This window comes from Rutilus rutilus (assembly GCF_951802725.1).
Source record: "Rutilus rutilus genome assembly, chromosome: 10".
NCBI classification, from domain to species: Eukaryota; Metazoa; Chordata; class Actinopteri; order Cypriniformes; family Leuciscidae; genus Rutilus; species Rutilus rutilus.
This window is the reverse complement of record NC_140215.1, coordinates 37,965,828-37,992,636: the sequence shown is the minus strand read 5'-3', so window position 1 is coordinate 37,992,636 and position 26,809 is coordinate 37,965,828. Positions and strand designations below refer to the sequence as shown.

At 38.5% G+C, this 26,809-nt stretch overlaps 1 protein-coding gene across 2 annotated transcripts; it reads left to right on the top strand.

Moving 5' to 3' along the window:
- Positions 1-332: 332 nt before the first annotated feature.
- LOC311298979 (tripartite motif-containing protein 16-like) lies at positions 333-26,558 on the top strand. 2 transcript variants are annotated; one of them, XM_084422364.1, is made up of 6 exons: positions 333-996; positions 3,313-3,408; positions 4,845-5,078; positions 10,134-10,293; positions 10,444-10,491; positions 10,731-11,525. In XM_084422364.1, exons 1-6 carry the CDS (start codon positions 424-426, stop codon positions 11,294-11,296), a joined length of 1,677 nt encoding a protein of 558 aa, XP_084278490.1. In that variant the 5' UTR covers positions 333-423; the 3' UTR covers positions 11,297-11,525. The 2 variants fall into 2 exon arrangements, with proteins under 2 accessions (XP_084278490.1, XP_084278491.1); XM_084422365.1 differs by lacking the exons at positions 3,313-3,408; positions 4,845-5,078; positions 10,134-10,293; positions 10,444-10,491; positions 10,731-11,525 and adding exons at positions 15,282-15,377; positions 16,316-16,549; positions 24,912-25,071; positions 25,222-25,269; positions 25,509-26,558 and having other exon boundaries at positions 340-996.
- The last annotated feature ends 251 nt before the right edge of the window (positions 26,559-26,809 follow it).

Genomic DNA, 26,809 nt, shown 5'->3' with positions numbered 1-26,809 from the left:
AAAGGGAACTCAAAATATTTGAGGTAATCGGTTACATAAACCCGTAAATTCAAAGAAACAAATTCATAAAACTCTAAACAATTAAACAATTCAGATTACTTACAATGTGTCAGTTTTGTAAACTCAGAAGAAAAATAGTTCTAAATACATATAAAAGATAACTAATTTGTTTAATTTAAATTTACCCTTCTCAAACCAATTAATTATTTTGAGCATTAGGGTTTACAGTGAATGTTTTTGCATTTACTGTTGTAGAATCTGAACTCAGCAGGAATGAGGCTTTATGAGGGTTTATAGACTTGATAAACATGTTTTGCACACGTCACTCAAACACAGAAACAGGAAGCAGGAAGAGTTTGAGAAAGAGAAACTAAAGTGCAGTTGAGCTGTTGTGTGTTTGTGTCTCAGTATTCATGCAGTAAAATGGCAGAAGCCAGATTTTCTCAGGATGAGTTCATGTGTTCAGTGTGTCTGGATCTCCTGAAGGATCCAGTGACCACTTCCTGTGGACACAGTTACTGTAAGATTTGTATTACAGGCTGCTGGGATCAGGAGGATCAGATGAGAGTCTACAGCTGCCCTCAGTGCAGACAGACCTTCAGTCCAAGACCTGCTTTAGCTAAAAACACCATGCTGGCTGAAGTGGTGGAGAAACTGAAGAAGACTAAACTTCCTGCGGACTGTTACGCTGGAGCTGGAGATGTGCAGTGTGACGTCTGTTCTGGAAGAAAACACAAAGCCGTCAAGTCCTGTCTGGTGTGTCTGATCTCTTACTGTCAAAGTCACCTTGAACAACATGAGAGTTGGTTTAAAGGAAAGAGACACAATTTGACGGATGCCACTGGACGACTGCAGGAGATGATCTGCCAAACACATGATAAACTCCTTGAGGTTTTCTGTCGCACTGACCAGAAGTTTATATGCTTGCTGTGTACGATGGACGAACATAAAAACCACGACACTGTATCAGCAGCAGCACAGAGGACAGAGAAACAGGTATGAAACTACACACTGATGAAATAATGTTGACACTATTTATACTGGCACCATATGATCAGGAAACATCATTCACACTGCAGACGTCACAGAAGTGAACAGCAGCTGCAAGTGGACTTTCACTGCTGAGCGTATTTGTGCTTTGCATTTAACTTAAAGGAACACTCCACCGTTTTTTGAAATAGGGCTTATTCACATTCTTTCATACATTTAGATAGGTGGGTAAATGCATTTTTGTCTCAGTGCATGCATTGTTTTAGTTTGACAGGGTCGGCGCTAGCTTAGCTTAGCACAATGAATGGAATCCTTTGTTGCCAGCTAGCATGTCCTGAGTAAAAGTGATAAAAAAAACAAAAAAAAAACACGTAATTACTTCTTGTGGCCTGCGTATTCACAACGAGTACAAATAGCGATGCAGATTAACACTAGGTGATTTCTTAGGCAGATATTGACTTGGGACTATATTATGGGGAAGCACAGGCGAAGCACGGCTACTTAGGCGAAGCACTGCTACTTGGGCGCAGAGATATCACGCAACACATGAAATCCCACGACTTCCGTCAACATACCGGTGTGAATAGTAGCTGCCTGGCTATTTTCCCAACAGTACATGAATGGCGATGAACATGGCTGATTTTGTGTGAGCCAGAACCATACCTATATACAAGAGTTTACAGAAAATGAGTGGAAATAGAACGACAGGAGGAGGTTGCGATCGCTCAACAGCCCGAGGACGTGAGGATGAGAACCAACACGAACTGGTGGTGTGAATGTGGGGGAATATGCCGACTGAAATAGAGTCTGTGCTGTGGCGAGTGGGACAAGTTTCTGCCATCGATAACCAGGCTCAACATGTCAGATCAAGATGAGCGTGCCCGCAGTTGTGTCACAGCTACCGCAGATGTCACGGCGTTGATTCATCCGGCAGTAACGTTACTAGATTTTTTTTTCCGGTGTGATAAAGTGAACTGGAAAAAACGCCCCACGCCGAATAGACCAAATGGACAACTGTCCACAGAGTAAGTGATTATTTTAAACATGACACATGTATAGTAAACTGCTTGTAGCCTTCTCCTCTCTAGTAGTTATACTAAAACTCCTGAGTCAAAAGTACCAGGCTAACTCGGTGAGAGAAATATAGCTAACTTAGCCCTCAGTCATTTCATTTTACAGGTAACGATAACAGCATTTTTTATTTTAGTTTGGTTGTTCATGCTAAACAGGTTGAATTCAACATGAGGTTATACTAGAGGAGGCTAACGTTATTTGAACCGTAGTCTATATACAGCTTCTCAGCATCTATCTTATAACCGAATAAAGACACAGATTAACATAAGGAAGAGTAATAAAAGACAACTTACATGTGCACTTTGTTCTGCCTGTGCTTTGAAAATAGATGGGATGGGGAGTGGGACAGCCATATGTTTCAGACGTAGTACCATCTTTCTGGGCCCATATTCCATTTTTTCAAAGTAACTTAGTCCTCCGGTGCAAAATGCTCTTCGCAAACACGATACTGTTTGATTTTGTAGAGAGGCGTTGAAGTACAGATCTCCAGAGCAGCTAGCCATTTATTTCTCAGTTCCACATTCGATGGAATTCTGTGAAACATTACATTCGTGTATGTCCTTTGCTTGTTCTCACAACCTTTAGCTACGCAGATAATTACCATGTTTGCTGTAACTGTAGCTGTAACTTCTCAAAAAAAAACAATCCAAAAGCGAAGACACTCGGTGCAGGTCACGCGTGTTGTTCTTCTGTGTTTTGACTCGTTGCACACCGGTATGTTGACAGAAGTCGTGGGATTTCATGTGTTGCGTGATATCTCTGCGCCCAAGTAGCAGTGCTTCGCCTAAGTAGCCGTGCTTCGCCTGTGCTTCCCCATAATATAGTCCCAAGTCAATATCTGCCTAAGAAATCACCTAGTGTTAATCTGCATCGCTATTTGTACTCGTTGTGAATACACAGGCCACAAGAAGTAATTACGTGGGTTTACTTTTTTTTTTTTATCACTTTTACTCAGGACATGCTAGCTGGCAACAAAGGATTCCATTCATTGTGCTAAGCTAAGCTAGCGCCGACCCTGTCAAACTAAAACAATGCATGCACTGAGACAAAAATGCATTTACCCACCTATCTAAATGTATGAAAGAATATGAATAAGCCCTATTTCAAAAAACGGTGGAGTGTTCCTTTAACAGAAAATATGGTGAAAATACACCGTAAACATTTATCAAAACAATTTTTTTTAAACTCTTCACATGATGATATAGTGACAGTATAAAGTGCCATCTGTGTTATTGGTTTGTGCTGCAGAAGCAGCTGAAGGAGACGCAGAGGTGGTTCCAGCAGAGGATCCAGCAGAGAGAGAAAGATCTTCAGCAGCTGAGAGAGGCTGTAGAGTCTCATAAGGTGAGTCTGGAGAAGAAGAGAAGTTTGAGAAGTCTCAGTCAGGACTCACTGAAGCTCACTGTGTGATTGTGATGTGTGTCAGATACATATATTTAAAATACGTATTTGAAATACAAACTACTAATTTGTATTTTGTATTTTAAAGCCTTTGGAAAAAAAATCAAATGTAATTTGTATTTAAATACATTTAAGATGAGTATTTTTGTATTTTCAAAATACATAAAATACTTCTTGCCAGTGAACCTCTTTATCAGGGTTTTGGTTTTGTGCATCAACTAGTTCAGACATTCACTAGCTCGGCATTGGATCAGCGATTTTAAGGTGAGAATGTCATGATCAATTCTACTTGTTGATTAAAGTTAAAATAGTGCATTATTCACTTCAGTTAACATGAAAGAATAAAAGAGCACAGACAAGTGGGAAAATAGCCTAAGCCAATCAGTCTTGACCGGTTGTTGATTTTTATCAACTAACTTGTCAAATGTGTTTAAAGCATTACTGCATGTTAGGGCTGGGTGATATGACACTACATATCATAGAAATGATATAAAGTTTGAATTGATGGAACTTTTTCTAAATCGTTTACATAGATGGGCCTATTTGTGGGGTAAGCAAATTTATCCGTGCAGCTTTTAGTGGGCAGGAATTATTGGAATGTTGGAGTGGAAAAACAAACACTGATGAATGATACACCACAAACATCTTCAGCTTTTAGTTTTATTGTACATAAAAAATAATAATAAAAAAGGGGTAAATAGTGTCAAATGAATCTAAATTAATTCTGATTTAAAATTTTAGATACACTTTCTAATTTTAATAAACTTATAGAAACAAATAAACTTTACATAAAATAAACATAACATTACTTAAAAAGCATTGGACTATCTGCAACAACAAAACAAAACAAACAAAACAAAACTCAAACGAGTTTGAAATTCAGTTTATGCTGTGGAATCAAAACTGATATTGAGAATTGTGAAACCATGATATTGTTACTGTGAAGGAAAATTGAGATTTTGGTCATATCGACCATCCATATTCTTTGCTAGATAGCAGAAAAGGTTCCCACAGTTTTACACACAGTACGAATTTTTTAATAGTGTTCACCACAAGTAATAGACTACATTGTAACCAGAAATAAGTATATAAATGGCTGCTATTTTGCATAAGTTTATTTGTAATTGCCAGAAAGAAAGAAAGAAAGAATGACAGAGAGAGCAGAGATGAAGTTAGGAATGAAAAGTCAGTAGGCCTATATAGTTTCTTCATTCACTGTGACCCATACCTGCACTGGATGCCCAATTTCACATGTATTTTGTGTATTTTCAAAATACAAAATACTCTATTTGTATTTAAATACATTTTTCCACACAGTATTTTGTATTTGTATTTTAAATACATTTCCATGTATTTATGCCCATCTCTGGTCCTAACAGTGCTCTGCACACACAGCAGTGGAGGACAGTGAGAGGATCTTCACTGAGCTCATCCGCTCCATTGAGAGAAGCCGCTCTGAGGCGACACAGCGGATCAGAGATCAGGAAAAGACTGCAGTGAGTCGAGCTGAAGAACGACTGGAGCGACTGGAGCAGGAGATCAATGATCTGAGGAGGAGAGACGCTGAGCTGGAGCAGCTTTCACACACACAGGATCACATACATTTCCTGCAGGTAACAGAGATCGCGAAGAACAGAACAATATATTTTTTTGTTATTTAAAGAGCGCGTTACTAATATGCACCTATAGGCGGGTCCACAACGCGCGACCATTTTTCCCGTCGTTAAACTAGCAAAAGTGGATTCGGACACGCTCTAAGTGCACTTGCGCCGTGCGCTTTAGACCATGAGCTTAGATCATTAAAATAGGGCCCATTATGTATTGGAGTTAAATGATGACAGAGTTGATCAAACGATAAAAGCTTGATCAAGGAATTCTTTTTGTAACAGATCTTTAAGAAATTGAATAGCCTCTCCCACTCTACAAATCAATGCTCTAACTGCAGAAATGAAAGTAATAACTCATTTTTTGACGACGGTAAAAAGGTAGCAGTGCACCGGTGATGACTTGAGCTCATCAGTCCACAGTAACCAGGGTCTGAAATAGCACTATTGTGGCACTGACCACACAAAACATACAGTAGTGGGCAAAAGAGGTGTGTGGAGTTTGTTTTTAAATGACCCTACAAGTTTGCTTTAACCATCAAATTATGAGGATTTTTTTTATATATATTTATATTTTTTAAATATTTTTAAATATGAGGGAAGAACAAAACACTAAACTTAGTGAAGGTGTGTATCTGACAAAATTATTTCAAGTCAAGTCATCTTTGGGTTGACATCATTGTAGTCCTTAGTTTGCATCATTAAGAATCAGCACTTAAGAATCAGTCTTACACTGCCTTCACACTGAGTCCGAAATTCGCATCCGAAAATAATCGCACGTTAAAAAATAAATCTGACCTTCATGTTTTGTCAATCGCGTAATTGTGACTCAGTGTGCATGGACCTTAAGACTGATTCTTAAGAGCTTTCAGTGTGTATAATTTCTGCCTTACACACTGCCTCCAAAACTTTTGTCCATCATAAAAAAATTAGGATCGGGTTCGATTTTCTGCATTTTCCGCATCAGTAGCAAACATTTTAAATGGTGTTTTGTCAATTCAGAGCCAAATCACGAATACGAAAAAACGCATACGAAATTTTCAGACTCAGTGTGCACCGACCTTTAGACTTTGCTGAAATTTGCTTTTAGCTTCATTATAAAAGTCTCCAACTCTTAGAGAAGTCCTACTTTTTACTAAGAATTTTGTGACACTTAAGTCAAAGCTTGAGACTATTCTCTTTTTTTTATATAGAGAAGTTTTATATATACGGGCCCAGGATCATAGTGGACTTGAGCAAGAGACTCACAGAGAAACATTTCATGAGGGCAGAATGAGCCGCTGACTGAAGTGTTGATCTGTGTGTTCGGTTATTATATAATCATCAGTCAGACTCTCATCTGATCATCTTCACTCACAAATTTTAACTTTTTTTACCTCATTTTTCCTTCTGATTTCTTATATAATGGTGAAATCCGTGAACTTGATGGGAGCAATTTGAGTAATATTCATCAAAGTTGCATCAGATGATTTTAAAACTTATACAGAATTGACAGTATTTTCATAATTGTTTGCCTTTAAAACGTTGATAAATTTGACCATGAAGACCCTAAACATGAAGACTGTATATTAGCAATGCTTCAACATACTGAAACCACACAAAACATGAACTTGGGATCGTGTCCTAAGAGTCCTTGTGAATTTCAGTGTCATTAACTGCTCAAAAGTAAAAATAAATAAATAAATAAAAATAATAATAAATAATGTTCAGTCTGCTGTAGATTTTGAACTGCTTTTCCTGAGTGAATCTACTAAAGTCTACAATGAGACCAGGGTTGCGTTTCCCGAAAGCATCATTGGCCAACTATGGTCGCAAGTTCCGTCGTTACCAATAGAGTTCAATGGACATTGCGATGAACTTGCGACCATAGTTGGCCAATGATGCTTTCGGGAAACGCACCCCAGGGCCGTTTCTGAAAATTTTTGCCCCTTCCCAAAACGTACACACTCAAACCTAAATAGCAACGTTTCTAAGCATTGATATGGTACTTTTTTCTTCTTCTTTTTTCTTCTTTTTTTTACAAATTAAGCCGCGTTTCCACCGCAGGAACCAGGGTATCCGGGAGGTAGTACTTTCTCAAAGTTCAGGAACTTTCGGGAGTGGGACTTGGGCGCTGAACATGCTGATTGGTTGAGTTCATGCCGCATTTTGATTGGTTGACTCCACGCAGCATTTTTATTTCAACCACCATTTTTTAAAACAAAGACTTGTACAAAAATCTGTTGCAGTACGTGCATTAACAGTTGTTTGATATTCGAATCAACAATGTAGTTTAAAAAATACGACCGGTGGACCGACGACGAGGTTCAGGCTTTATTAAGCTTAAATTCAGAGGATGAAATCCAGCGGGAACTGTAAAGTAGCGCGCAATCCTACGTCACCGGACTATTTGCCTAATCTTCACGGTACTTTAGACCGCGGTGGAAACGCAGACAGCAACAGGTCTGGCTTTATATAAATAAGTTGTTTCTTAACATTGAAATGATTCCCAACTGATGTACATTCATTATTTTTTTCTGCTCTCATATTGGTTGTAGGAACAACATTAGCATCGGTGGTTCAGCGTAGTTTGTTAGCACTGAAAGTTTGACAGGTTCCAGTGCACAGTATCCAAATCTAAACTCATTTATAGTAAATTGATTGTCCAGTTTACTTCTATAGAGATTTCTAGTTGATCATTTCTCTCTCCTCATCACTCGCTGCCCGATCACTGATGAAAAACCTCGCTCTGTATTCACTCCATGTCAAAATCAATTCAGTGTGTTTTTAAATAAAGCAAATCTCTAGACACACGATGTATTCAACAAAAAATAAATGGACAATGTTTAGAATAAAATGAGAAATGTTATATTATTTCATTTGATAATACAACAGTATTGTTTCTTTACTTTCAATAATGTAACAGTAGCCTATTATTTTTTCAATGAAACTTAAAGTGCTTTACTAAAAGTTATAAAGTAGTGTTTAGTACTTCACGTTTCATAGTAAATTAAATTAACAAAGCCAAAAAATATCACATATTAATGCCTTTTCATCACACAAATATGAATTTAGCAAAGTTTGCCCTTTAATTCTGTGAATAAAACAAAGGCTTTAATGACATTCCCATTAAAGAATGTAATTTAACTTTTTAGAGTCCAATTTACATGATATAATACAGCTAAGATAGAGATTGATGCGTTTTATCAGGATAATAATATGATTATTTAAAATATTTAATATGAGAGAGATGTTGGTTTATTACTGACCTCTCGATTTTATTTCCACATCTAAATGAATCACTTTTGTGTTTTCTGGAATTTATTTTTAATTATTTGGTTTATTCTGCCAATTCATTTCTTAAATATATAATTTCAAAACACACTAAATTTCGATTTATGATCACAGCATTTCTAATTAAAATCATGTATTTCTCAAGCTAATATTGAGCTTAAATTGATTTCCTAGGAAGTTCACATTTAGTGTAAATGGCAAACGCTAGAACGTGTGTCTCTAATGTCACATAATGAATATGAGAAGAATGAAGCTGATGCTGTGAAAGTGCTGGATTGAGGAGAGTTACTAAAGATCAACAAGAGCCGCACAAATCTGACAGTAGAGCAGGACTGTGTTTCCGGATAACGATGGATCTTAGCACTTACGAGGATTTTCTACGAGCGACTTTATGAACGTTTCACAAAAATGCACTTAGCACGATCGTTCGCAGCTGTGCTTTAAGTGCTACTTAAGAGTCACTGTCCTTTTGTCAAGTGCTGAAATGTCACCTTGTAGAATGGCTCGTAATTGTAGCACACGCTTGTATTTTGAAATCTATAAAAAGCACAAACCTTCGGGTGGAGACACCAGCAAAATGGCTGAACCAAAAAAAAAAAAAAAAAAAAACATTTTCTAAAAGAGGAGATTAATGTAATTTTATATGAGGTTGAGCTATCCAAACGTATTATTTTCAGCAGGTTAAATAAAAACAAAACATTTAGGAGGATATTGCTAGAAAACTGACTGCAACTAGGGGCATAAAAAGATCAGGGAAGGAGGTCAGGAAGAAGTGGCAAGCCTTGCTAAAAGGAAAAGGGCACTGCAGAGGACAACATTTAATAAAACAGGTGGTGGGCCCAATGAGTCCTCCCTTTTCACAGCAGAGGAAGAAAAGGCCTTGTCATTTGGCACAGGTGCTTCAGATGGCATTTGTGGTGGTATTGACATCCATGGAGGAGTAGGGGTAACTCAACCTGAGCCTGAGTCAGGTCCTTCATCAGTTTCATCTGCCATCTCCCAGCACATCTCCTAGTCCTCCAAACAACCCTCCCAGGCCTCAGCCTCCATCTTCTGTTGTCCAGACTGAAGCCACACACCTCAGCAGTTTGAGAATCTTTGTAGATGTAGTCAGGACATATGAGAGTGTCCTTATAGGGAGGAATAAGATGAAGAGGTGGTGGAGGAGGAGGAGGAGGAGGAGGAGGAGGAGGAGGAGGTCAAAGATGGCATGATGGGGCCACATGATGGCAAACCAAGAAATGCCCAATACATGGTACAAGTCATTGACAGATTTTTTTAGTTCATCCCTATTTTTCCCAGTCTTTGAAGCATGTCATCTTTTATAAAAAAAATTGTTCATTCATTTAATTGAGATTAAAATTATTGGATTAAATTATTTATATTTTTTTTGTTTTTGTTGTCTGCCCTTTTTAATTATTTAATTTAGAAATTCATTTAAACAAAAACGAGTAATAAAGTGTACAATAAACTTAAAGTACAATCAAAACCTTATAATTACATTTCACTTGAATAAAGGTGTAATCTACCGGTTGTCCTGCAGGTGTCCTCATAACTCTGTCTTCTTACGATGGACTTAGGGATTTACGATTACTCCAGAGCACTCATAGATCTACGATAATTTTAAAGTGCTACTTAAGTTACGATGCTTTTGGGAAACAGACCGTAATATTAAGATCAGTCGTACGATCGTTTTTACTATCTACTTAGGCTTACGATGCTTTTGGGAAACGCAGCCCAGGTTATTGATGAAGTGTGGAGGTGATGAGCTTTGATTTCTGTTTTCTCTAGAGTTTCCAGTCTCTCTCAGCTCCTCCTGAATCTACTGACGTAAATGACAATCTCTTCAGTTCTCTCTCCTCTTTTGATGGCGTGAGAGAATCTGTCCGTCAGATGAGAGACAAACTGGAGGATTTCTGCAAAGAGGAGCTGAAGAAGATCTCTGACAGAGGTAAAGTCCTGGAGATTCTGCTCTCAGAAATGATCCTCCATCATCTCAGATCATGTAGAAGATCATATTAGAAATGTCTTAGGAACGGATGCAGGGATCATTTTCTCTTGACATGATAATCACACTCTTCATGTCTGTTGATTTCCACAGTCACTTTCTCCAACATTGTTCCCAGGACCAGGAACGACTTCCTACAATGTAAGTCACTAAGAAAACAAGCAGAAAAACTCACTGAGTGTGTTCATGTTCTTCCTGGAGAAGTGAAAGAAAACATGACAGAAGAGTTTTAGAGTTGATCATGTAAATCATGATTTGCTCAGGATATCTGGTAAACTGTACTGAGACACTGATGATATATTGAACATGAAGAGTTCAGACACATTAAAAGATCAGACAGATTCATAATTCCTGATTCTGATGTGTTTTATCTCCATCAGATTCCCATCAGCTCAATCTGGATCTGAACACAGTGAATAAACGCCTCCATCTGTCTGACAGGAACAGAGTGATTACTGGCACTTTCCTTAAGCTTCAGTATCCTGATCATCCAGACAGATTTGATGATGTGTGGCAGGTGTTGTGTAGAGAGAGTGTGTGTGGATGCTGTTACTGGGAGATTGAGTGGATTAATGGTGTGGATATATCAGTGTCATATAAGAGCATCAGCAGGAAGGGATCGGGTATAGAGTGTGTGTTTGGATCTAATGATCAGTCCTGGAGTTTGATCTGCTATTCCTCCAGTTACTCATTCAGACACAATAACATAGAGACTAAACTCCTTGTAAAGCCCATTAGCAGGAGAATAGAAGTGTGTGTGGATCACAGTAGAACAGGAGTGTGTGTGGATCACAGGAGAATAGGAGTGTATGTGGATCACAGTGCAGGAACTCTGTCCTTCTACAGCGTCTCTGACACGATGAGCCTCATCCACACAGTCCAGACCACATTCACTCAACCGCTCTATCCTGGGTTTAGGGTTTATGGATCAGTGAAACTGTGTTGATGAATCAGGATAGATTGTAGAGAGATTCTACCCATAATGCTTTGAGCTGCATGGTCAATCATAAACACTGAGATGTTATAGAGTCTCTTACTTTCTCTTTATTACATTAATACTACAGCTGAGCTTCTGTCAGTGAAATAACATGTTCAGATTATGGTTGAGTAAGTGCTGAGCTTGAAGATGATATAATATTCCCTGCTAAACTCAATAAAAATATTGTTTTGTCTCATCATCTCTTATGTGTGCCTTGTGTATATGTGTGTGTATATGTATATGTGTGTGTATATGTATTGTTTTATGGTGCATAATTTTTAAACACCTTTTACCTAATTTTGATTATCAGGTTAATAAGGTTAAAGTCAAATCTGTCCTAAATCATAAGCATTTGAATTTTCATATTTACAGTAAATAGGTCACAGAAGACTTCTACGTGTTCAGTTCAGCTCAATCTCTGAGACTTTTGGCAGGAGAACTTTTTAGTTTCAGTTAAATATATTTTTATTAACTACAGGTTAAATAGCTTACATACAAAGTACTAATATATAAAAAGAAAAAGAAAAAAAAGTCAAAGACAAATCGTTTACAAGCTTTGTCTGCAGGAAATGCTAATAGCAAGAGCATCTAACTCTCTGTTATCATATCTATGGATCCTAAACCATTTTTGAAAGAGTTCTATGATAAGATCATCTCTATCCCTTTTCCTCGACTGGATGCTTCCCAAAACAGCGATTTAATCAGAGCAAATTACCACACTATCCGGTTTAACCTCTTCAACCCATTGTAACACTATACACTGAAAAAAGTGTCTCATTAATGTAATGTATTAATGTAATATAAAGACATTTATTTACTTTCAGAATTTTAATTTTACAATGTGTACAGTATCCTCATACAAATACACTGTCTAACAATGTAAACATCATAAACATGACAAATTTTTGTCATAAAACATTTCTACAATGTGTATAGTATTGTTTTGGTATCCATATACATAGACACACTGGATATAATGTAAATTCACCATAAGAAGCAGTTATGGTTTCGAAGAGAAACATGCAATCTTTCCAAGAACAGTCTCTTAGAACTGAATACACAATCAAACCTTTAGAGTTCTTCTGAAGTTAAAACAAGTTTGACCCAAAAACTGGTTTAAAATGGGCAGTGTAAAACCAAACACTTTTAATAAAACACCTACCAAATTAGCCAATGGTAGAAAAAAAAAGTATTTTCACCTTCATGGAATAGTTTACCCAAAAATGAAACTTTTCTCATAATTGTCATAAAATGTCTCTGAACTAAATAAAGTTAAATACTTGAATAGCTTGAAGAATTTTCATTTTTGGGTAAACTTTTTAACTAACCCTAGATAAAACAAATCAGGTTTAGTAAACAGTAGTACAGTTAACTTTGTATGAAAGGCTTTATACAGTCCAACATCTTCAAATAAATGTACCATCAGCAGAACATTGTAGCTGGGTCAAAGGAAACAAATTTACTCCTGCAGCTTTGAAGAGAGGTTCTGCACCCTTCGGCTCATCTGCTTACTCTCTATGTCCATGATTATTTTCTGAAAGGCCTCAAAGGTATATTTGGGTCCTTCAGGATATTTTAAGTTCAATGCATAAATGAGTCCAAACATCATGGCACAGGCACATGCAACAGAGGCCAACTCATTTAGTACTTCCACTCCGTCAATGAGAATGGAAATGTCCAGTGCACGACTAAGAGCATCTCTTTCACGAATCACAAAAAATGCCATAGTGGTCTTTTCAAATTCTCTCTCCGCTTCCTCCCTCTGGTCAGCCTAAAAACATACAAGAACAGAGAGTAATTGAGGGACTGTGGAAGAAAAAAAACACCCCTTCATCTGAAAATGTATTACAAAATTTAGTTAGCTGTCCTACTATGAAGGTCAATGTAGAGCCCAAACATCTGTTTTGTCTCAGTGCATGCATTGTTTTAGTTTGACAGGGTCGGCGCCAGCTTAGCTTAGCACAATGAATGGAATCCTTTGTTGCCAGCTAGCATGTCCTGAGTAAAAGTGATAAAAAAAAACAAAAACACGTAATTACTTCTTGTGGCCTGCGTATTCACAACGAGTACAAATAGCGATGCAGATTAACACTAGGTGATTTCTTAGGCAGATATTGACTTGGGACTATATTATGGGGAAGCACAGGCGAAGCACGGCTACTTAGGCGAAGCACTGCTACTTGGGCGCAGAGATATCACGCAACACATGAAATCCCACGACTTCCGTCAACCGGTGTGAATAGTAGCTGCCTGGCTATTTTCCCAACAGTACATGAATGGCGATGAACATGGCTGATTTTGTGTGAGCCAGAACCATACCTATATACAAGAGTTTACAGAAAATGAGTGGAAATAGAACGACAGGAGGAGGTTGCGATCGCTCAACAGCCCGAGGACGTGAGGATGAGCACCAACACGAACTGGTGGTGTGAATGTGGGGGAATATGCCGACTGAAATAGAGTGTCTGTGCTGTGGCGAGTGGGACAAGTTTCTGCCATCGATAACCAGGCTCAACGTGTCAGATCAAGATGAGCGTGCCCGCAGTTGTGTCACAGCTAACTTTACCGCAGATGTCACGGCGTTGATTCATCCGGCAGTACTCGATTTTTTTTTTTCCGGTGTGATAAAGTGAACTGGAAAAAACGCCCCACGCCGAATAGACCAAATGGACAGCTGTCCACAGAGTAAGTGATTATTTTAAACATGACTCATGTATAGTAAACTGCGTGTAGCCTCCTCCTCTCTAGTAGTTATACTAAAACTCCTGAGTCAAAAGAACCAGGCTAACTCGGTGAGAGAAATATAGCTAACTTAGCCCTCAGTCATTTCATTTTACAGGTAACGATAACAGCGATATTTATATTAGTTTGGTTGTTCATGCTAAACAGGTTGAATTCAACATGAGGTTATACTAGAGGAGGCTAACGTTATTTGAACCGTAGTCTATATACAGCTTCTCAGCATCTATCTTATAACCGAATAAAGACACAGATTAACATAAGGAAGAGTAATAAAAGACAACTTACATGTGCACTTTGTTCTGCCTGTGCTTTGAAAATAGATGGGATGGGACAGCCATATGTTTCAGACGTAGTACCGTCTTTCTGGGCCCTAGTCCTCCGGTGCAAAATGCTCTTCGCAAACACGATACTGTTTGATTTTGTAGAGAGGCGTTGAAGTACAGATCTCCAGAGCAGCTAGCCATTTATTTCTCAGTTCCACATTCGATGGAATTCTGTGAAACATTACATTCGTGTATGTCCTTTGCTTGTTCTCACAACCTTTAGCTACGCAGATAATTACCATGTTTGCTGTAACTGTAGCTGTAACTTCTCAAAAAAAAACAATCCAAAAGCGAAGACACTCGGTGCAGGTCACGCGTGTTGTTCTTCCGTGTTTTGTCTTGTTGCACACCGGTATGTTGACAGAAGTCGTGGGATTTCATGTGTTGCATGATATCTCTGCGCCCAAGTAGCGGTGCTTCGCCTAAGTAGCCGTGCTTCGCCTGTGCTTCCCCATAATATAGTCCCAAGTCAATATCTGCCTAAGAAATCACCTAGTGTTAATCTGCATTGCTATTTGTACTCGTTGTGAATACGCAGGCCACAAGAAGTAATTACGTGGGTTTAAAATTTTTTTTTTATCACTTTTACTCAGGACATGCTAGCTGGCAACAAAGGATTCCATTCATTGTGCTAAGCTAAGCTAGCGCCGACCCTGTCAAACTAAAACAATGCATGCACTGAGAAAAAAAATGCATTTACCCACCTATCTAAATGTAGGAAAGAATATGAATAAGCCCTATTTCAAAAAACGGTGGAGTGTTCCTTTAACAGAAAATATGGTGAAAATACATCGTAAACATTTATCAACACAATTTTTTTAAAACTCTTCACATGATGATATAGTGACAGTATAAAGTGCCATCTGTGTTATTGGTTTGTGCTGCAGAAGCAGCTGAAGGAGACGCAGAGGTCGTTCCAGCAGAGGATCCAGCAGAGAGAGAAAGATCTTCAGCAGCTGAGAGAGGCTGTAGAGTCTCATAAGGTGAGTCTGGAGAAGAAGAGAAGTTTGAGAAGTCTCAGTCAGGACTGAAGCTCACTGTGTGATTGTGATGTGTGTCAGATACATGTAAAAATACATAAAATACTTCTTGCCAGTCAACCTCTTTATCAGGGTTTTGATTTTGTGCATCAACTAGTTCAGACATTCACTAGCTCGGCATTGGATCAGCAATTTTTTTTTTTTTTTTTTTTGGAATAAGGTGAGAATGTCATGATCAATTCTACTTGTTGATTAAAGTTAAAATAGTGCATTATTCACTTCAGTTAACATGAAAGAATAAAAGAGCACAGACAAGTGGGAAAATAACGTAAGCCAATCAGTCTTGACCGGTTGATCAGTCTTGTTTCTGTATTCTGTATGTCTAAAAACAATAAAATGTGTTAAAAAAAAAGAAAAAAAAGCATTGGACTACCTGCAACAACAAAACAATACTCAAAAGAGTTTGAAATTCAGCTTATGTAAAATTGAGATTTTGGTCATATTGCCCATCCATATTCTTTGCTAGATAGCAGAAAAGGTTCCCACAGTTTTACACACAGTATGAATTTTTTAATAGTGTTCACCACAAGTAATAGACTACATTGTAACCAGAAATAAGTATATAAATGGCTGCTATTTTGCATAAGTTTATTTGTAATTGCCAGAAAGAAAGAAAGAAAGAAAGAAAGAAAGAAAGAAAGAAAGAAAGAAAGAAAGAAAGAAAGAGATGAGGTTAGGAATGAAAAGTCAGTAGGCCTATATAGTTTCTTCATTCACTGTGACCCATTCCTGCACTGGATGCTCAATTTCACATGTATTTTGTGTATTTTCAAAATACAAAATACTGTATTTGTATTTAAATAAAAAATTTTCACACAGTATTTTGTATTTGTATTTTAAATACATTTCCATGTATTTATGCCCATCTCTGGTCCTAACAGCGCTCTGCACACACAGCAGTTGAGGACAGTGAGAGGATCTTCACTGAGCTCATCCGCTCCATTGAGAGAAGCCGCTCTGAGGCGACACAGCGGATCAGAGATCAGGAAAAGACTGCAGTGAGTCGAGCTGAAGAACGACTGGAGCGACTGGAGCAGGAGATCAATGATCTGAGGAGGAGAGACGCTGAGCTGGAGCAGCTTTCACACACACAGGATCACATACATTTCCTGCAGGTAACAGAGATCGAGAAGAACAGGACAATGTATTTTTTTTGTTATTTAAAGAGCGCGTTACTAATATGCGCCTATAGGCGGGTCCACAACGCGCGAACATTTTTCCCGTCGTTAAACTGGGAAAAGTGTATTCGGACACGCTCTAAGTGCACTTGCGCCGTGTGCTTTAGACCATGAGCTTAGATCATTAAAATAGGGCCCATAATGTATTGGAGTTAAATGATGACAGAGTTGATCAAACGATAAAAGCTTGATCATCAAGGAATTATTTTTGTAACAGATCTTTAAGAAATTGAATAGCTTCTCCCACTCTACAAATCAATGCTCTAACTGCAGAAATGAAAGTAATAACAAATTTTTTGACGACGGTAAAAAGTAGCAGTGCACCGGTGATGACTTGAGCTCATCAGTCCACAGTAACCAGGGTCTGAAATAGCACTATTGTGGCACTGACCACACAAAACATACAGTAGTGGTCATTTTTAAATGACCCTACAAGTTTGCTTAAACCATCAAATTATGAGGATTTTTTTTTTATATTTATATTTTTTAAATATTTTAAAATATGAGGGAAGAACAAAACAGTAAACTTAGTAAAGGTCAGACATGGGCAGTATTTCAATTAAATGTATTTTAAATACGTATTTAATTACTTTAGTGTATTTTGTAATTTGTATTTTGCAGGTGTGGAAAAAATAAAATGTAGTTTGTAACAAAATATTTTGAGGGAGTGTATTTAGAGTATTTCAAATACTTAAATTCTTAAGAAAAATCACCATATGCTTATCACTATAGTAAATGATTCTGCCATATTTTCGGTCTGATGTTGGCAATGGCAATGTCCAGGTTAGATGCACGAAAATCACATGACACCCTGTAGCTTGGAAATCCAGACCTAAACCTGAAAGATTAATGGTCTGGCGTCGGTCAATGAAAATCGGCCAGCTCGAGGGGCGGCACCAAGCATGCATTTGAAAATCTCACTGCCCGCAACTGGATAACACTACTACGACCAATCACAACAATAAACCCCATACGCTTAGCTACCAGCGGAGCTAACTGGTAGATTATACTCTTACCGTATCCGGTCGGCAAAACAGCAAAAACATCCTTCTTGCAAAGGAACGATTCGAGCGCCGTCTTCTGTTCCTCTTTTAGATAAAAAGCCAAGTCTAACTCGTTCATTGTAGCGGCCAAAGCCGTTTCAAACAACTGCTATTCAGGCATAGGCATCTTGCAATGTTTACTAATGACTTCGACGTCACAGCGCTGTCGTCATCTGTTTAGCTCACATCTGGCCCGGCGCCTATATCAGATAACCCGATGTGATTGGTGCAGCTCAGATCGAGGGGCATATTTAATGAGCTCCATTTCTTGACACCAGAGTAACTTGCTGAGCAAATTCAACTTGTAGCTCAAACAGTAGAGCGTTGGTGCTTGTAACGCTAAGATCACGGGTTCGATTCTCAGGGAATGCAAGAACAAGAAGTGTGTGTGTGTCTGCCTGTCGTCTCATGAGGAGAAGCCTAAAGAAGCTGCTGTTTTGTTTGAGCGCACTGAGCGCTATTATTGTTTGGAAAAGACTTATCTAATAAAACACACGATCCACAGCAAGCCAAACCCCGTCTCCTTCCTTCTTCCCACAAACAAACTTTTGCGGACTGACGTCAACATTAGACGTGCGGAAGACGTTGAAAAAAGACGTCGCCTGGCGTCACAAAACAACCCTTTCAATGGACCGAATTTGGACGTCCCAAAATTACATCAAAATTACGTCACTCGGACGTAACATTCCGCAGTGGGTAGATTTATGGCTGTTTCCCCTCCCTTAGCCAGTGGTGAGGAAATGTCTCTCTACGCTTATTCAAGCCTTAATGCACGAGTAGAGTAACAGTGATAATATGGCTACGTAGCCTACATCAAACACGTTTTGCTATTAAGGGCATCCTACCACACCATTGATGTGAACTTAGCTATACATGCCATTTACGTCAGAGGGAGCTATTTCAGGCCCTGTAGAGATTTCACGAGTTCACATCTACATATAATTAATACAATAAGTTTATGCGTATTTGGCGTGCTGTCCGGGGGGAGGGCTCCGAGCTCGGAGTTAGGCCCGAACCCAAAGTACTCCCCCCAGTTGGTAAGTGTAGATGGAACTGGAAGTGTAGATGGAACTGGAAGTGAGGAGATGGGGTGGAGGAGGGATGCTGACAAACTTTCAATGAACAGATAGGTCTGCTGTGAATTTATACTCTGTCATTGAGTTGATTACTGATTAATCTCCAGCTGTGCATAATTTGGTTAATTATCTGAACCTGCTCCTCCCGAACTTTGTTAAATAAAACCTCATTTAGTGAAATGCCCATGCTTTTTTATTTTGCTACTTCGCCATTTTGAATTTACACATTTCTCATATTTGTTTTATTGCTACTATTTGTGTTATTGACCTTTCAGTAATAAAAAAAAAGACAAGATTATTGTGGGAGTATTTTAGTATTTTCAAAATACTAATTACTTGTATTTTATTTAAATACATTTTTCACATCAGTATTTTGTATTTTATTTTGTTACATTTCATGAGCCAGTATTTGTAGTTTGTAACAAAATAGTTTTTGATGTATTTGTGCCCACCTCTGGTTAAGGTATTTATCTGACAAAATTATTTCAAGTCAAGTCATCTTTAGGTTGACATCATTGTAGTCCTTAGTTTGCATCACTTTAGTGCCACTTCAGAAAGCACTTAAGAATCAGTCTTACACTGCCTTCACACTGAGTCCGAAATTCGCGTCCAAAATTAATCGCACGTTAAAAAATAAATCTGACCTTCATGTTTTGTCAATCGCGATTATCGCGTGATTGTGACTCAGTGTGCATGGACCTTAAGACTGATTCTTAAGAGCTTTCAGTGTGTATAATTTCGGCCTTCGAAACTTTCGTCCGTTTTCCGCATCAGTAGCAAGCATTTTAAATGGTGTTTTGACAATTCAGAGCCAAATCACGAATACGAAGAAACGCAAACAAATTTTCGGACTCAGTGTGCAACGACCTTTAGACTTTGCTGAAATTTGCTTTTAGCTTCATTATAAAAGTCTCCAACTCTTAGAGAAGTCCTACTTTTTACTAAGACTTTTGTGACACTTAAGTCAAAGCTTGAGACTTATTCTTAAGAGCCTCTCTGAGAAGTTTTATATATATGGGCCCAGGATCATAGTGGACAAGAGCAAGAGACTCACAGAGAAACATTTCATGAGGGCAGAATGAGCTGCTGACTGAAGTGTTGATCTGTGTGTTCGGTTATTATATAATCATCAGTCAGACTCTCATCTGATCATCTTCACTCACAAATTTTAACTTTTTTACCTCATTTTTCCTTCTGATTTCTTATATAATGGTGAAATCCATGAACTTGATGGGAGCAATTTGAGTAATATTCATCAAAGTTGCATCAGATGATTTTAAAACTTATACAGAATTGACAGTATTTTCATAATTGTTTGCCTTTAAAACGTTGATAAATTTGACCATGAAGACCCTAAACATGAAGTCGGTATATTAGCAATGCTTCAACATACTGAAACCACACAAAACATGACCTTGGGATCGTGTCCTAAGAGTCCTTGTGGATTTCAGTGTCATTAACTGCTCAAAAGTTATAAAAAAATAAAAAAATAAATAATGTTCAATCTGCTCGTACATTTTGAACTGCTTTTCCTGAGCGAATCTACTAAAGTCTACAATGAGACCAGGGCCGTTTCTGAAAATTTTTGCCCCTTCCCAAAACGTACACACTCAAAACCTAAATAGCAACGTTTCTAAGCATTGATATGGTACTTTTTTCTTCTTTTTTTCTTCTTTTTTTTTTTCTTCTTTTTTTACAAATTAAGCCGCGTTTCCACCGCAGGAACCAGGGTATCCGGGAGGTAGTACTTTCTCAAAGTTCAGGAACTTTCGGGGGTGGGACTTCGGCGCTGAACATGCTGATTGGTTGACTCCACGCAGCATTTTTATTTCAACCACCATTTTTTAAAACAAAGAGTTCAAAAATCTGTTGCAGTACGTGCAGTAACAGTTGTTTGATATTCGAATCAACAATGTAGTTTAAAAAATACAACCGATGGACCGACGACGAGGTTCAGGCTTTATTAAAGGGTAACTAAACCCTAAACCAACTTTTTTTAGTTAATGATCTGTAAGAATGGGGCTTTATTAGTGCTGGTCATTGATTCGAGTAACTTTTTTGACATTTGGGTATAAAGTGTTTTAATTCTACAATATATGGTGTAAAAACGTCTGCCCTCTTCAGGTTGAACGGTGGCTACTGCAGTTGAATTTTCCTATTGGATGTTGCGGTACTGCGTGACGTAAGCAGGTTCCAGCTCACCACGCCCTTGCTACGAGCTCACCACGCCCTTGGATGAACTAGCGTAGATTTATCTGTATTTAGTACAGTGGTAGGTGTAGTGTTGTTCGTGGCAACTGCACAGCTTTCCAGCAGACTTGGAAATTAGGCGCCAGTGGTTGAATGCGTGGCCTGGAAGACCGTGAGTGTGAAACCTGCATTTTACGCGGAATTGCTTTTCCAACGCAATATAGGTGGAAATGGGCTTCTCCACACAGCTCGCGCTGAACAGCGACGCAGTGCCAAACGCTGCTCTTCCTGCATGGACTCCACCACCGCAGCGGCGTCTTGATGTGAGTGATCATATATATTTTAATCACAATTTATGGTTAGGCTAAAGTTAATCCTCTGGGGTTGACAAACGCGCCAGCGCATTTTGCTGGATTTTTTCACATAGCGGCAAAATATGAAAATGCCTATAGAGAGCGCGCGCTATTGACATCAACTCGATAAAACTCATCAGATGCATGGAATTTACGTCGTCTCGCGACCCTGTGAGTCACTCTCCATTTTAGAGAGTCTGACAGTGGGTCTCAGGTGCACGCCCCCCCGCTCACGGTTCGTCCCCTCTATCTCCGCTGGGGTCTGCCCACTTTTCTAGCATTTTTCAAATATTGCCAGTGGGTGGAGTCAGGCTCTGACCAGGGGTTTAGTTACCCTTTAAAGGGATACTCCACTTTTTTCGGAAATATGCTCATTTTACATCTCCCCCAGAGTTAAACAGTTGAGTTTTACCGTTTTAGAATCCATTCAGCCGAACTCCGGGTCTGACGGTACCACTTTTAGCATAGCTTAGCACAGATCATTGATTCTGATGAGTCCAGTAGCATTTCTTTCAAAATGACCATTCCGGCGAAACTACTCTCATTCCGGCGTAATAATCAAGGAACTGTGCGGCTGTACCATGGGTGCAGCAGGCGTAATGATATGACGCAGCGCCTGAAAATAGGTCTAATAGGTTAGACAAACTTAGTCCCGGTCACGTTGGAAGAAGTTACCGAGCTGCGGACTATTTTCAGGCGCTGCGTCATATCATTACGCCTGCTGCACCCATGGTACAGCCGCACAGTTCCTTGATTATTACGCTGGAATGAGAGTAGTTCCTAGCCATATAGGCTTAGAAAATCGCAACTTTTCATTTTCCGTCGATCTTAGTACACGGTTTAACCACAGAAGAGTCAAGTTTTAAATAGGAAAAATATTGAAACTCTTTGGTCATTTTGAAAGAAATGCTACTGGACTCATCAGAATCAATGATCTGTGCTAAGCTATGCTAAAAGTGGTACCGTCAGACCCGGAGTTCGGCTGAATGGATTCTAAAACGGTAAAACTCAACTGTTTAACTCTGGGGGAGATGTAAAATAAGCTTATTTCCGAAAAAAGTGAGTATCCCTTTAAGCTTAAATTCAGAGGATCAAATCCAGCGGGAACTGTAAAGTAGCTCGCAGTCCTACGTCACTGGATTATTTGCCTAATCTTGATGGTACTTTAGACCGCAGTGGAAACGCAGACAGCAACAGGTCTGGCTTTATATAAATAAGTTGTTTCTTAGCATTGAAATGAGTCCCAACTGATGTACATTCATTCTTTTTTCTGCTCTTGGTTGTAGGAACAACATTAGCATCGGTGGATCAGCGTAGTTTGTTAGCACTGAAAGTTTGACAGGTTCCAGTGCACAGTATCCAAATCTAAACTCATTTATAGTAAATTGATTGTTCAGTTTATTTTCTATAGAGATTTCTAGTTGATCATTTCTCTCTCCTCATCACTCGCTGCCCGATCACTGATAGAAAACCTCGCTCTGTATTCACTCCATGTCAAAATCAATACAGTGTGCTTTTAAATAAAGCCAATCTCTAGACACACGATGTATTCAACGAAAAATAAATGGACAATGTTTAGAATAAAAGGAGAAATGTTATATTATTTCATTTGATAATACAACAGTATTGTTCTTTACTTTTTCATAGTAAATTAAATGAACAAAGGCAAAAATATCACATATTAATGCCTTTCCATCACACAAATATGAATTTAGCAAAGTTTGCCCTTTAATTCTGTGAATGAAACAAAGGCTTTAATGACATTCCCATTAAAGAATGTAATTTAACTTTTTAGAGTCCGATTTACATAATATAATACAGCTAAGACCGAGATTGATGCGTTTTATCAGGATAATAATATGATTATTTAAAATATTTAATATGAGAGAGATGTTGGTATATTACTGACCTCTCGATTTTATTTCCACATCTAAATTAATCACTTTTGTGTTTTCTGGAATTTATTTTTAATTATTTGGTTTATTCTGCCAATTAATTTCTTAAATATATAATTTCAAAACACACTAAATTTCGATTTATGATCGCAGTATTTCTAATTAAAATCATGTATTTCTCAAGCTAATATTGAGCTTAAATTGATTTCCTAGGAAGTTCACATATAGTGTAAAAGGCAAACGCTAGAACGTGTGTCTCTAATGTCACATAATGAATATGAGAAGAATGAAGCTGATGCTGTGAAAGTGCTGGATTGAGGAGAGTTACTAAAGATCAACAAGAGCCGCACAAATCTGACAGTAGAGCAGGGCTGCGTTTCCAGATAACGATGGATCTTAGCACTTACGAGGATTTTCTACGAGCGACTTTATGAACGTTTCACAAAAATGCACTTAGCACGATCGTTCGCAGCTGTGCTTTAAGTGCTACTTAAGAGTCGCTGTCCTTTTGTCAAGTGCTGAAATGTCACCTTGTAGAATGGCTCGTAATTGTAGCACACGCTTGTATTTTGAAATCTATAAAAAGCACAAACCTTCGGGTGGAGACACCAGCAAAATGGCTGAACCAAAAAAAAAAAGAGGGAGATTAATGTCATTTTATATGAGGTGGAGCTATCCAAACGTTTTATTTTCAGCAGGTTTAAGGGCAGTCAAACAAATAAATAAAAACAAAACATTTAGGAGGATATTGCTAGAAAACTGACTGCAACTAGGGGCATAAAAAGATCAGGGAAGGAGGTCAGGAAGAAGTGGCAAGCCTTGCTAAAAGGAAAAGGGCACTGCAGAGGACAACATTTAATAAAACAGGTGGTGGGCCCAATGAGTCCTCCCTTTTCACAGCAGAGGAAGAAAAGGCCTTGTCATTTGGCACAAGTGCTTCAGATGGCATTTGTGGTGGTATTGACATCCATGGAGGAGTAGGGGTAACTCAACCTGAGCCTGAGTCAGGTCCTTCATGCTCAGAGGAACTATCAGTTTCATCTGCCATCTCCCAGCACATCTCCTAGTCCTCCAAACAGGTCTCAGCCTCCATCTTCTGTTGTCCAGACTGCAGCCACACACCTCAGCAGTTTGAGAATCTTTGTAGTTGTAGTCAGGACATATGAGAGTGTCCTTATAGGGAGGAATAAGATGAAGAGGTGGTGGAGGAGGAGGAGGAGGTCAAAGATGGCATGATGGGGCCACATGATGGCCAACCAAGAAATGCCCAATACATGGTACAAGTCATTGACAGATTTTTTTAGTTCATCCCTATTTTTCCCAGTCTTTGAAGCATGTCATCTTTTATAAAAAAAAATGTTCATTCATTTAATTGAGATTAAAATTAATGGATTAAATTATTTCCATTTTTTTTGTTTTTGTTTTCTGCCCTTTTTAATTATTTAATTTAGAAATTCATTTAAACAAAAAACGAGTAATAAAGTGTACAATAAACTTAAAGTACAATCAAAACCTTATAATTACATTTCACTTGAATAAAGGTGTAATCTGCCGGTTGTCCTGCAGGTGACCTCATAACTCAGTCTTCTTACGATGCACTTAGGGATTTACGATTACTCCAGAGCACTCGTAGATCTAAGATAATTTTTAAGTGCTACTTAAGTTACGATGCTTTTGGGAAACGCAGCCCAGGTTATTGATGAAGTGTGGCGGTGATGAGCTTTGATTTCTGTTTTCTCTAGAGTTTCCAGTCTCTCTCAGCTCCTCCTGAATCTACAGACGTAAATGACAATCTCTTCAGTTCTCTCTCCTCTTTTGATGGCGTGAGAGAATCTGTCCGTCAGCTGAGAGTCAAACTGGAGGATTTCTGCAAAGAGGAGCTGAAGAAGATCTCTGACAGAGGTAAAGTCCTGGAGATTCTGCTCTCAGAAATGATCCTCCATCATCTCAGATCATGTAGAAGATCATATTAGAAATGTCTTAGGAACGGATGCAGGGATCATTTTCTCTTGACATGATAATCACACTCTTCATGTCTGTTGATTTCCACAGTCACTTTCTCCAACATTGTTCCCAGGACCAGGAACGACTTCCTACAATGTAAGTCACTGAGAAAACAAGCAGAAAAACTCACTGAGTGTGTTCATGTTCTTCCTGGAGAAGTGAAAGAAAACATGACAGAAGAGTTTTAGAGTTGATCATGTAAATGATGATTTGCTCAGGATATCTGGTAAACTGCACTGAGACACTGATGATATATTGAACATGAAGTGTTAAGTTACATTAAAAGATCAGACAGATTCATAATTCCTGATTCTGATGTGTTTTATCTCCATCAGATTCCCATCAGCTCACTCTGGATCTGAACACAGTGAATAAACGCCTCCGTCTGTCTGACAGGAACAGAGTGATTACTTACACTTACCCAAAGCTTCAGTCGTATCCTGATCATCCAGACAGATTTGATAATGTGTGGCAGGTGTTGTGTAGAGAGAGTGTGTGTGGACGCTGTTACTGGGAGATTGAGTGGAGTGGTGGTGTGTCTATATCAGTGTCATATAAGAGCATCAGCAGGAAGGGATTGGGTAAAGAGTGTTGGTTTGGATCTAATGATCAGTCCTGGAGTTTGATCTGCTTTTCCTCCAGTTACACATTCAAACACAATAACATAGAGACTAAACTCCCTGTAGAGTCCATCAGCAGTAGAACAGGAGTGTGTGTGGATCACGGTAGAATAGGAGTGTATGTGGATCACAGTGCAGGAACTCTGTCCTTCTACAGCGTCTCTGACACGATGAGCCTCATCCACACAGTCCAGACCACATTCACTCAACCGCTCTATCCTGGGTTTGGGATTTTTATTGGATCATCAGTGAAACTGTGTTGATGAAGCAGGATAGATTGTAGAGAGATTCTACCCATAATGCTTTGAGCTGCATGGTCAATCAAAAACACTGAGATGTTATAGAGTCTCTTACTTTCTCTTTTTTACATTAATACTACAGCTGAGCTTCTGTCAGTGTGTAAAGATCCACTGGAGGCAAGTTGAGAGAACTCAAGTGCAGTTTATTTATAACAAAAACAAACATGAACCAAAAGGCATGAAAAACATGAACTTACAAGCAGTGGTTTACAGCTAACAATACTAGACAAAAACACATGGCAAACATGAGGGCTAAAATACACACAAGACTAATGACTAGACAAGGGACACCTGTGAACAATGAAACAATGACAATATGACACAGACAAGGAAACATAACGTGAACAAACCCAAAAACAAAACCACACAGTGAAATAACATGTTCAGATTATGGTTGAGTAAGTGCTGAGCTTGAAGATTATATAATATTCCCTGTTAAACTCAATACAAATATTTTCTCATTATTTCTTATGTGTGCCTTGTGTATATGTGTGTGTATGTATATGTGCGCATATGTATTGTGGTGCATATTTATTTAAACACCTTTTACCAAATTTGGATTATTATCAGGTTAATAAGGTTAATGTCAAATCTGTCCTAAATCATAAGCATTTGTATTTTCATACTTACAGTAAATAGGTCACAGAAGACTTCTCCGTGTTCAGTTCAGCTCAATCTGGGAGACTTTTGGCAGGTGAACTTTTTAGTTTCAATTAA

What these genes read in the sequence shown, in the direction of transcription:
- LOC311298979 (XM_084422364.1), top strand. Translation starts at nt 424, where the DNA reads ATGGCAGAAGCCAGATTTTCTCAGGATGAGTTCATGTGTTCAGTGTGT. An exon ending in CACAGAGGACAGAGAAACAG is followed by an intron (nt 997 to 3,312) that starts GTATGAAACTAC and finishes TTTGTGCTGCAG; the next exon opens with AAGCAGCTGAAGGAGACGCA. An exon ending in AGGCTGTAGAGTCTCATAAG is followed by an intron (nt 3,409 to 4,844) that starts GTGAGTCTGGAG and finishes TGGTCCTAACAG; the next exon opens with TGCTCTGCACACACAGCAGT.